This window comes from Cataglyphis hispanica, chromosome 7 (assembly GCF_021464435.1).
Source record: "Cataglyphis hispanica isolate Lineage 1 chromosome 7, ULB_Chis1_1.0, whole genome shotgun sequence".
NCBI lineage: Eukaryota > Metazoa > Arthropoda > Insecta > Hymenoptera > Formicidae > Cataglyphis > Cataglyphis hispanica.
Window position 1 is genome coordinate 2,528,911 of NC_065960.1, and position 13,131 is coordinate 2,542,041.

General features: G+C 36.5%; 1 protein-coding gene across 1 annotated transcript in view; it reads left to right on the top strand.

Moving 5' to 3' along the window:
• Window positions 1–13,131, top strand: part of LOC126851218 (muscle-specific protein 300 kDa-like) — a 47,127-nt gene that overhangs the window by 20,558 nt on the left and 13,438 nt on the right. Inside the window, 14 exon segments of the mRNA XM_050594936.1 lie at window positions 86–374; window positions 681–1,200; window positions 1,320–1,768; window positions 1,899–2,094; window positions 3,331–3,483; window positions 3,867–6,114; window positions 6,305–7,616; window positions 7,817–8,180; window positions 8,374–8,982; window positions 9,128–9,913; window positions 10,043–10,641; window positions 10,643–11,201; window positions 11,483–12,262; window positions 12,364–13,014. Coding sequence (XP_050450893.1) covers window positions 86–374; window positions 681–1,200; window positions 1,320–1,768; window positions 1,899–2,094; window positions 3,331–3,483; window positions 3,867–6,114; window positions 6,305–7,616; window positions 7,817–8,180; window positions 8,374–8,982; window positions 9,128–9,913; window positions 10,043–10,641; window positions 10,643–11,201; window positions 11,483–12,262; window positions 12,364–13,014 — 9,515 coding nt within the window.

Below are 13,131 nucleotides of genomic sequence, written 5' to 3' on the forward strand. Positions count from 1 at the left end.
GAACAATAAAAATATGATTTAATGCGTTCCCTTAAATTATTTATTTTTATAGTAATTTCTCTCATTGTTAAATTTAATTCTTCAGAATCTGTAGAGGAACGACAAAAAGCAGCTTTGGAGAGATGGCAGAACTTTGAGGATCAGTTGGAAGCTCACACAAAATGGTTCCGTTCCATGGAGGCGATATTCCGAGACCAACAACTTCAACCCACATTGAAAGATAAAGAAGCGCGACTTCGCGAATGTAAAGAGAATCGCGAAATCATCGCACGAAAAGAACAGGAAATAGACGAGTTTGTGGATAAGTCACATAGTTTGCTACAGTCAAGTAATGTCGAACGCATCAAACCATTAATTTCTCAAGTTAGCAACAGGTATGTTAAATTATTTTCAACAAGAAAATTATTATTTTTATGTCAATCAGCTGTATATATGCATTTTTGTCATAATATAAATGAGATCTGAAAAATGGAATCACAATCGTAACATACAAGCATAAAATCTAACACGTTCTTGAAAGCTCTAGATAGCATCTTTGAATTTCTATAAAAATAATATAATACGAATTAATTTTGATTAATTTTTAATTTGTAAATAAAAAGATGTAATAAAGATAAACGTATACATACACAAAATAATAAAATTTGAGAAAGTTAATATCTGAAATAATAAAATTTTAGATATCAATTGCTGCTTGTGCTCAGCAAAGAAGTGATAAATCATTGCCAAGGTATCGTAGACGATCATCGTGCTTACGAAGAGAAACTGACAGCCATCGATATTTGGCTTACACCTCTTGAGAAAAATCTAGCCATCTTGAAAGAAGATGAGATCAGCGCGGATCTCGAAGCTAGGAATTCGCGTTTGCAAGTTTTATTAGCCGAAAAAGAACAGGCTGAACGTCGTTTAGACAGTCTAACATCTCTCGGAGAAAGAATTCTTCCAGACACTTCCGCTCAAGGGCGTGAAACAATTAGACACGAATTGAGAGATGCTCGTGAACGATGGGATCGCTTAGCCGAAGGCATTAGCGAGCAACAGAAAAAGCAGGATGCTCAATCCTTACAATGGTTCAGTTATCAAGAAACTATGCAACAAATTTTGACTTGGTTGGACACGATGGAACGTGCCGTTAAGCAAGATTCTTCGATTGTATGGTCATCTTTACAAGAGATAAAATCGAAGCTACTTAAATTAAAGGTCTGTATCTATTTGCGTATATATACTGCTAATATCTTTTATTATTGTCCGAATAAATGTGTGTGTTAAAGAGAAAGATAAAGAGAGTTAAATATATTATCTGAGACATTTTATTACAGACATTACATCAAGAGATTTTAGCTCACAAACGCATTATCGAAGGCGTTTCCGAAAAAGCCAACGCTTTGAGACAAGTCACTCAAGTTCTATCGGATGTTCAAGAAAAAGTGCTTTCCGTATCGAAAAGATACGAGAAATTAATAGATACATCCCAAAAAGGAATATCAAATTTAGAGACATTGCTCGATATTTTTCAACAATTCCATGATCTTCAGAAAGCTTATCAAGACTATCAAAAACGTCAATGGGAACGCTTAGCTAATTATAACGATTATACCGGAAACAAAACTATTCTTCAAGCCAGATTGGCTAAAGTTATAGAGATACAAGACAGTCAAAGCGAAGGTGAGATGAAGTTGAACGTTCTTGAAGAACACGTGATACAAAGTGTACATATTTTACCATCACGGTCCCAAGAATCTATGGAAAGAGATTTGGCCAATCTAAGGTAAATAGTATTTACAAAAAAGAAAATTATTAAATATTATTTTATTTATGTATTTAAGAAATATTTAAAACTAAAATTAATTATTTTTTACTACCGACTAAGTAAATATCACAAATGTTTGTTCCTTTAGATTCGAGAATAAGAAATTCGCCACAGCCGTATGCGATACGCTACGTTGCATCGAAGAAAGAATACAACAATGGAGTGAATATGAAAATTTATTAGAACGTCTACTTGCTTGGCTTACCGACGCCGAAACATCGTTGAAGAATTATAGCCTGAAAAACACACTCGAGGAAAAGCAGGAGCAGCTTGAAAAATATCAAGTAAGCTTGGGATGATTAAAATATCGTGTTGCGTCGCAAAAATGCAGTTTTCTTGCCATTACGGAAATTTGATAAATGTCCCAAATATCTAATATTTAATATTGATTTACAAGGACCATTTTGTTTATCTCTTATCACAGAATTTTCCTCATCAATATGAGATAGTAGCATAATAAAAGAGAGTGTGCACATTTAAGATGTCCATGTTTTAATCTCATAAACATAATTGTCATCTTTTAGATGTAACTCTTTTGTTTACTACACGTACTGAAATGTAACACTAATATAAATTTTAATAGGGTTAATGCTTTTTTTTCTTTTACATTTGATAAATTATTTTTGAGTTCACAAAAAAAAAAAAATGGAGGAAAATACATCCCGGCCACGCAAGCTTTTAGCTCCAATCCAAGAGCGTAATAATCTCCCACGCACAATGATTGTACATAATAAACTTTCCTAGGAACTACAAAAAGTTGCCGATTCGCGGAACACGGATGTGGCAGAACTAGTTGCGCTTGGTGATCATCTCGAACAAGTAAGAAAGTAATATGCGAAACTGCAAATATATTACCTTATAAAAAGGCGAGATTGCAAAAAAGGTGGATGATTGCGGCTTTACGAGGTGTCGTCTTCGATATGATTGCTCTTTTCTATAATCTTTCAGCTTTATAACTTTTGCCAGAGCAGAGATGGAGGATATCAAGGCTTCATTACTTTGCGATTCCATTCGCTTGATAACATATGTTAAGACCAAAATCGTTGAACAATATCTTAAGATGTATATAAAATTTCTTATTTTTGTATCAACAAGAATTTGAATTTTTGTTAAATTTTTGGCGATCTATTTATATACGTTTAATGAATATTGCGCTTTTAATTTCAAAATTTATAATAAGAGGATTCTATTTTTGCTGCACGAATGAAAGTAGAGCTTCTTTAGCGCTGAGATTTACATCGATAGGATAAGCAAGCCTGATGTAACATTAAACATTTTATAATTTTTTATACGTAACGCATATTTTTGTAAGAATAATAAGAAGATCTAACTCTATTACTTACTGTTAAGCAGATCTCTAACTATTACTTGCTATTAAACAGATTTCTGCTCCCGCAGAAAAGAAAAGTTTTCTACTTTTTTGTTCACGCATACAAATTGCGCAGAACAATTCTTTAATGCGAATCTTATTTATATATAATATTAAATAAACGAAATATACTAAAAGCAATTTTTTGCAGTCATTAATCGTGAATCTTCGGCAAAATGAGGCTGAATTCGATAAAATGAGCGACGATTCGTCGGAATTGATGCAGATTAGTGGCGAAACTAGATTTTCTGTCAGCGTTCAACAAGTGACATCACGTTTCCAATCGATTCAGGCAACTGCTAAGGTAGGCATAGCAATATCAAAATATATAAAAGAATAAGATATATAATTATTTTGTAATATAATTTTATTTCATATTTAAAACATACATAAAGGAAAAGAAATTTTGTTTTTTTAACAAAAAGTATTACTATTAACTTTAATTACACGTTTAATATATAATCGATCAAATTATGTCATAATAATTAATATTATTTAATTTACTTTCTTTTAAGTACAATTAATATTAACAAAATAATATTAACAAAAGAGAAAAAAGGAATTGTCCTTCTCTTTTTAATATATAATTTTTAATAATTAATGACATAGCTAACAATGGTATAAAATATGCTGAGCCAACGAAACTATGTTTTTCTGTGTAAAAATTATTATACGATTCTACTTTAGGAACTCATAAAGAAATGTGAACAAGCAGTCGTAGATCATGCCAGTTACTTGGATCGTTATAAGCAATGCTCCGAATGTCTAGCAAATGCAAGAGCACGTTATCAATCCATCAAGGAAAATGCTAATGGTACTCGTCAAGAGCTGATCTCGAACGTCGATACTTTGAAGGAACTTTTATCTCGTCAGCCTTCATCTACGCTTTTAATAAATAGCACCGTCGAAGCTGGAGAACGATTATATCCTACGACCGGCACGGACGGCCGAGATATCATTCGTCAGCAGCTGCTGGATCTCCAACAAGCCTTCGAAGAACTCTATGACGCTATTGCTTCGACCGAACGTGAATTACAAGCGAAGATCTCACAATGGTCCGGTTTCAATGAATGTAGCGAGGCCTTTGAAAGCTGGCTGAAGATCACAGAGGCTCAATTAAAGTCGGAAATCGAACTGAAAACTACCCTGGACGAGAAACGCGCCCAGTTGCAAATCTATCGCACTATATTACACGATGCTCAAACGCATCAGCAAAATCTGCTAGATCTTCGTGACAAGGCGGATAACTTACCCGATCGCACTGACAGGATCGATCAAACGCTGAACAGTTTGACAAACAGATACGATACGTTATTAAAACGCGCGACTAAATTCGTGGAAAGATACGAAGGTATAGTGAGTGATCATCAGCAGTATAGTAAATCTGTTTTAGACACGCACGAGTGGTTGGATGCTACGCATAACGCCATAAATCTCTGGGGTGACGTGGAGCTGGAGAGAGTGTCTTTACACACGAACTTAGATCGTCTAAAAAATTTATTATATAGTTTGCCAGAAGATGAGTCGCGAGTTCAGCAAATCAGATCTTTGGGTGAGAAAGTAATACCAGGCACTCTGGAATCAGGACAGATAAACATTCGTTCGCAGATCGATTCCTCGCAACAAGAGTGGGAAGGTCTGATCTCTGCCGTTAAATTCACCATCGAGGCGTTGGAAAATAAGCTTCAACAATGGAACGAGTTTGAAACGTTAAAGGAGCGATGTCTAGTGTGGATGAGAGACACCGACACAAAATTACACGCCATCGATCTCAAATCTACTTTGGCAGAGAAGAAAACTCAACTTGAGAAACTGCGCGCTCTTCAAGGTGAGGTTCGCGCGAAGGAGCTGGAAATCGACGCTGTTGCCGAGCGAGCTCAGCAGCTTCATAAGAACATTACTTCCCGCACTTCTTATATATCAGAGCTGAGTATCAAGTATCAACAGATTTCTAGCAAGGTAAAAGAACTTAATAACCGTTGGCATCAATACGTCACTACGCATCAAGATTTTGATACTCAATTGGCAGAGTGCACCACGTGGCTAACAGACATCAAGAATAAATTGGCATATTGCTCCGATTTAAGTGCATCCTCGCAGAAAGATCTGGAGCAAAAGATGGATATCGTGCAAGACTTATTATTGTACAAAGAAGACGGTTTTGCAAAAGTTCAGAGTATCATTGAATTAGCCCAGGCTGTTTTAGCAAATACAGCTCCAGCTGGTCATCAAACGATTAATGATGCTTTAGCGAAACTTCAGGAACAATGGAGTGCCTTGGCGTCGAAGATGTTAGAGACAAAAACGAACTTGGACGACTCAATAAATAAGTGGGCCGGTTTATTAGAGCAGATACAATCTATCAATAATACAGTGGAATATATGCAAGCATCGGTTGACGAAATCTCGCAGTTCCAGACTACAATGTCGGAGAAGAGAAGTCAATTGGAGCGAATCAAGGTGCTCGAGGAAAAAATTCGTTGCGAGAATATCGAAGTCGATGGTCTTAAATCCAAGGTCAATGAAATGATCGCGAGCAGTCAACAAAGTTTGGCTGCCTCGCAGGCTCAAGACATCCTTAACAAATTCGACGAACTTTTCGAAAAAATCAAATCTTTGTTGGCCGAACGGCAAGAACAGTATAAGGATCATCGTCTTTACAAAGAAGCTCATGACGATCTTATTGGCTGGCTAAGTCGAGCTCGCGAGAAAATACCATCTATGAAACAGAAATCACTCAGCGATAAATTAGCGATTGAGAACGCAGTATTGCCACTCGAGAGTTTATTGAACAAGAAAGCTCAGGGCGAATTGTTGGTGGAGCATTTACAACATACCGGAAAAGTTGCCTGCGCTAGCACCAATCCCGCTGGGCAAGAAATTATCAGAAACGAAATACGAGCACTGACGGAAAGTTTCGAAGGACTGTTTAAAGGTAAAAATCATTTAAATAATATTTATATTTACCAAATAATTATACATAATTATTATATTTAGTTATTTAAATAATTATGATTAAAAAATAATTATATTTATTGTTAGCATTACATTCATAGAAATATTAATTGTGTTTTTTTTTTTTTTGGAGGAAATATATTAATTAACAAACTTATACTCGATTGCAGAAATTCAACAGCAAAAGAATCAACTGGAAGCTACTGTAAGTCAATGGCGTGATTATAAAGACGAATACGAAAGACTCAGCGATTGGTTGCAACAATTCGATATTCTCATTAAAGCTCAGAAAAATGCTCTTTTGCCAAATCTAGAAGAGAAGAAAAAGCAGGTGCAGGAAGTGAAAAAATTGCGCGATGACTTGGCAAAGGGTCAAGAGCAAATCGATAAGTTCAATAAAACAGCTGCTGGTCTACTTTCATCTCATTTAGACACTTATGTTAATAATCAGCTGCGGCATTTAAATTCACGTTATCAGGTGCAAATGAATCTCGCCAAAGACGTATTGAATAAGGTCGAGACTAATCTGGCTCAGCATCAAGAGTACGAGAACAATCTTGAAAAAGCCCGTGATTGGATTAAGAATGCCAAGCAGATCGTACGTCAAGGAACAGAAGCAGCCTCGAGCAGCAGTCGTGAAGAATTGCAAAGTAGACTCAATAAGATCCAGGAACTGTTGAGAAAACGCGAAGAAGGTCAGAATCTAGTACATCTGACCGTGAATTGCGGCGAGAAGATCATGAGAAACACTCGGTCGGACGGTCGTGAAGAAATTAACACCCAGTTAAAGGAAATTCAAAACGACTGGGAACGACTGGTAAAGAAAATCTCAACTACAAAGGTACATCTTGAAACGAGTCTGCTACAATGGGCGGATTACAGTTCCTCATATTCGCAATTGCAACAATGGATCAACGATCGCGAAGCCAAGTTGCAGCAGGTATGCGAACAGAAAGTCTCCAAAGCTCGAAAAGGTTTAGCCGGATTGAGTTCTTTGGCGATCGGAGAAAGAAAAGCGAATTTACGACAAACGAACAGTATCGTGCAGGATATCGTGGCATTCGAGCCTATAATTCAGTCAGTCGCCACAAAGGCTGAAGATTTGCAACAAGCGACGCCGGCTACAGAAATCTCGATTAAATATGAAACACTGAGCAAGCAAGCTCAAGAACTATACGCAAAACAGAAAGAGACTGTCGAGCAGCATCAGGCCTTTATCGACAGCGGCAACGAATTTATTCAATGGATACGGGCAGCCAAAGAGAGACTCAGCAAGTGCTCAGAGCCTACAGGGGACAAGGAATCCTTGGCCAGTAAAATCACGCAGCTCAAAGTTTTACAAAGTGAATGTTCCGAAGGCCAGAAAAAATTAGAGAAAGCTCTGGAACAAGGTAACGCCGCCTGTCAAATCGCAGATGCTGAAGACAAAGAGATAATCGAGGAAGAAGTGGCGATATTACAAGAAGAATACGATAACTATGTGTAAGTATATAAAATTTAATTTTTTAAATATTATATAATAAATAATTAAACTCTACATTCTCGTATATTTCTATTTCTATTTTTATATTTTTATATTTATAAATATATTTTTTATACATATGAGATATAAGATATGTATGTGTGTATATGTAATAATAATTTTCTTTTAATTTATTATAAAATGTTTTAATTTATTACAGAGATTCGTTGAATAATACGAAGAGTTTGCTTGAAGTCGGCATAGTGAAATGGACGGAATATGAAGATCAATTCTCCGAAGCTACAGAATGGCTTACGCAAACTGAGCAATTAGTTCAAACGTTTAATAAATTACAGGATAGTCTTGAAGAAAAGAAAAATGTTCTCGAACAATTCCAAGTTCATTTACAGACATTGTTTGATTGGCAGAAAGAATTAGACCGCTTAAATATGAAAGCTCAAATTCTGCTGGAAACATGCGCCGATACGCGAATTTCTAACGCAATAACGCAACTCACTACTAAATATAACGCACTATTGTCTCTCGCTAAGGAAATAATGCGGCGATTGGAATTGCATTACCAGGTAATTTTTACTATTTGTTTTTATCTAATGGTTGTAAATACTTATGAACTTAAATTCTTTTAATATTTTAATTTTTTACGGTAATATTTGTATACTTTTTTATTTTATCAATATAAAGATTGTATAAACACACACACACACACACACACACATGCATCAAAAATAATTATTTTATATAAAATATGAATTATAGGAGCATCAACAACACAATACTTTGTATCAAGAATGCCAAGATTGGATTGAGCGCACGCGAGACAAATTGAGCGAATGCAAAAGCATTCCTAGTACATTGACTGAGGTTAACAATAAATTACACACGTGTAAAGCTATTCGACAGACATTGGAACAAGGACAGAATAAATTGCGTTACGCTTTAGAATTGAAAGAGAAAGTCATTATGAATACCGAACAAAACGGTGCGGCAAAAATTCAAGAAGATACTGAAAACTTGAAGAGCGAATTCGATAAGTTATTGGCCGATGTTGAAGATGTTAGACAAAAATTATCAGCAAGAACGAGTATGTTGGAAGAGCTCAACAAGATTCACCGACTCATCTCAGACTGGTTGGAAGAAATTGAAGGCAAAGTTCAACCAGGAGACGTATGCAGAAACGATCTCAGCGAGAAACGCGCTCTATTGGAAAAATATAAAATTTTGCAAAAGGACATTTACAGTTATGGTGAAACGATAGATCATTTGAAGACTCATCTTAATGAAAACCCTAGTATATCAAAAAGTCCTTACGAATCGGCAATCAATAAATATGACAATTTGAAGAAATTGATTTCCGAAAAGATTCGTGTAAGTAGAATTTTTTTCACAAAAAAGGAGACAAAAAATAATCTATATATATATATATATATATATATATATATATATATATATTATAATAATAAAGTTTTTTTTTTTTATGTAATGTAACATTACATATTTTCATTATTCTTAGAATCTGGAGAATCAAGTCAAGGATCATGAGAGATTCCAACAGGCTTTGAACGAGATAAATGACTGGGTGCGTCACACAAAGGTCAAGCTTCAGCAATACAGCGATACTCACGGCGAAAAAGAACAAATTATCGAACGAGAAAATAAAGTCAATCAGATTATCTCGTCTCTGCCGAAGGGCGATACTTTAATTTCGAAGATGCTGGAGTTAAGCGATGTCGTGATCTCTAAAACAGGTCCCGAGGGTCAAGATTCCATCAAGCAGGACATGAAGCAGATACAAGCGGACTGGAAATCTTTGCAAGCGCAATGTTACGATTCGCAACGTACTCTTGCCAATTGTATTTCAAGCTGGTCCCAATTTACGAACGCGTTAGATGGCATGAAACGATGGATAGATCATTTTCAGAAGAAGATTATTGACGAACAGGCAAAAGATAACAATACTCCGGACGATTTAGAGCGTTGCAAGCGTTTAATGGAGGAGGCGATTAAACAGAAACCGATCTTAGAGGACTTTAATGACAAATGTGAAGCTTTGTTGGAGATTAGCGCTTGCAGTTGGGCGCGAGATAAGACGGTACAATTGCAGTCCGCATATATGTCTCTTCTGACTGAGGTGCAAGGACTCGTCTCGAAGGTCGAGAAGAATTTGGCGGATCATACCGAATTTTTGAAAGCCAAAAAAGAGATGGAAGATTGGCTACGCACGGCTTATGGTTCAGTAGAAGATTGCATTGGTGTAGGAGACACGGCTTGGGCAAAGGATAAACTAGAAACCTTGAAGGTAAGTAATCTCAGGCAAAATAATATATGATTTTTTTCTTAAATATTCTAAATATAAACAGGATATTCTACTAATTGCATTAATAAAAAAATATCACACCAATAAATTTAATTATAATTTATGCAATAGCTGGTTGCGACACGCGTGACGGGAGGTCAACATCTATTGTCAACGTTGCAAAACGCCTTCACAAAGGCAATTAATATAGCCCTGCCAGAGCAACAGGATCAATTACGATCAGATATGGCTAATTTACGTTCCAGTTGGGAACAGTTAAGCATAGATCTCAATACGGTTCAAGCAAAAGTAAAATCGGTTTTGAGTCGCTGGGAAGATCACGCAGATGCTCACGATAAATTTGTAAAATGGTTAGAGGAGAACGAGAATGTTGTAAAAAATTTTTCAGACACAAAGGGTGAATTCGGCGAGATGAAAACAATGCTCGAACGATACAAGCACATACAAGAAGAGGTTCGCGATAGAAAATCCGATTTGGATCACTTAATGGCAGAAGCAACGGAATTATCAACGTGGGCGAAGAACGACATGATATTGAATGAAACGAAACAGTTGCTAGATAGATGGAAGGCGTTAAGCGATCTTGTCAACGAGAGGAAAAAGCTAATAGAAAATGAAATACAAGAATATAATGCATATCATGTGGCTCTGCAGGAAACGGAGAAGTGGCTGTTGCAAATCTCCTTCCAACTGATGGCACACAATTCTCTACATCACCAACAAAGAGCAAACAATAGAACAAATCAAACAACACGAAGCGTTATTAGCTGAAATCCAGAAGTATCAAGAAGTATTAGACGAACTTAAGATGAAAGGTCACGGTCAAATAAATCGATATATTGGTGCAAATCCCGCTATTAGATCGACCATAGAGACGCAACTGCAGAACGTGCAGGATAGTTACAATTCTCTATTAAATACCGCTCTGCAAATCAAGAACCGCTTAGCGGAATCTCTAGCCAAGTTTCAAGAATACGAGAACATTCTAGAGAGCATCATGAAAAACCTTGACATGTATGAGACTGAAATGACTCAGGAACTGGATGCTCCCTTAGATAACTTGGCGTCTGCCGAGCAAAGTCTCGAAACAGCTCGTACTTTGCACAATAAATTGCAAGCCGAGAAAGCTCGATTAGCATTAGCAGTGGAAGCTTGCGAAGCTGCGGCGACATGCGTTTCTAGACCTGGAAGTCCTCTCGATGCTCCACCTATTCAAGTTCCTGCGAGAGAAGTCGAAGTTAGAACAAGACTCGACGATCTCATCGATCAGGTATGCATTTAAATTTATTTATTAATCAATAATTACAAACTACAATTAATAATTAATAATAAAATAAATTTATTTAATTAATGAAATCAAATATATTTAAATTTTCACAATATATAAGTGAGAATATATAAATAAAAAAAAAAAAAAAATGTTTTGTATTTAAGATCTTTATATTAAAAATTGTATATTATTCTTTCCATTTAAATTTATAAGTGTATTTTTATATTAATATTTTTGAAATTGCATTTGCAAATTGCGTTATATATTTTTAAAATTGTCAGATGCAAACGCATTTGGCAAATGTGATGAAAACTGTAAGCGAGCTCGAGGAACAGTCACATCAGAAAAAAGCACTCCGTGCTTGGATCAATCAGCAACGAGCTCTGTGTGCCGAATGGAAATCACGACCGGCAAAATTGCGAGCGGAGGCTGCCCAGGCCGAATTGCAAGCGATGAATGAGTTACTCACCAACGTGGGCGAACGTCGCACTCGTGCATTAACAGAATTATCCATTCACGATAAGGACCAGGATATCGAAGAGGGCTTGAATAAGTTAGAGGCTGAGCTGATCGATGCCATCGCAGGAAAGCAAGCGGCGCAAGATTTCATTCAGAAATACAGATCACAAGTGCAAGATATCCAAGCGTGGTTTGACAGTCTGTCAAAAAAGGTCGATGTAATCGAGAAAGGTAGCGGATTAACTATCGACCAAAAGATCTCGAATCTCAAAGACATCACGGCCGAGTTTGAATCTCAGGGACCGGAGAAACTGGCGGAGGTTAAGAAACTAGGAGACCAAGTAATGGATTCGGTCAGCAATTTGGATTCTCAGCAAATCGAAGAGCAAATTAAGTCAGTAGAAAGACGCTACGCGGATATCAGCAAGAAGCTGCAAAGAAAAGCCCAAATTCTGGATATGACAGTGCAAGGTATCGAAGCTACGAAGCGAGAGATCGAAGAGAATCGCGAATGGATTGAGCAAAAGAAGCAGCAGGTGAAGATGCCTGAGCTGCTTGGCTTCGAAAGCAAGCAGGCAGAAGAAAGAATCCTCGCTCTTAAAGTAAAGAATTTTTATAAAATTTATATTTGTCATTTTAAATTTACGAAATTAATTACATATTAATGTCTTTAATTAATATATTATGTCACATTTTTATTTAGGCTATGCTGAAAGAAGCGGACGGAAAGCAACTGATCATAGATACGCTGGAAAAGAGAGTCGTTAATATGCAAAACGAATTGGAAACTAGCGAGCAACAACAATTAGAAGCCGATACGAAGACTTTGCGCGGCGAACAGATTGAGTTATGCGCCATTTTAAGGGAAGAAATATCCATCGTTAGCATAGCAGCTGATACACGTCGCAAATTAGAATCCGATATCGAACAAGCTCGAAATTGGATAAGATCCAAAGGCAACGATCTAAAGAAACTTAGCGGATATTTACCTCTAAGAGCTTCAAAAGTTGAGCAAGATATCATACAACATAGCAAACTGGAAGCAGATATCGATTCTTTTAACGAAGGCACACTTAAAGACATCCTTAAGCAAGGACACAACTTACTAAAGGATTGCAACGCGGAAAGTCGCGTTAAACTTCAGACTCTCTTGGACGATCTAAATAAGGATTACGAGGAGTTAAAGAAAGAAGCGAGGGAAAAGCAAGCCTCCTTGGCAGATCTTCTTCAGGGTCGCAAAGCCTTCGAGAATGAATTTGACAAATGTCAACGATGGGTCAAGGAAGCTGAAGTGGCTACATCTTCCGAGTTACGACCTTCTAGTCTTGACATTCTCCATGAACAGCTTGCTAAGGTATGATATGTGCGTTTTAAACACAAGAGTGATCTCATTTTTAAATTAATTAATAAAAAAATCATAAAAGGATTTACAAATATTCTGCATATTATTTGTAACGTTTGCATGTAAAGA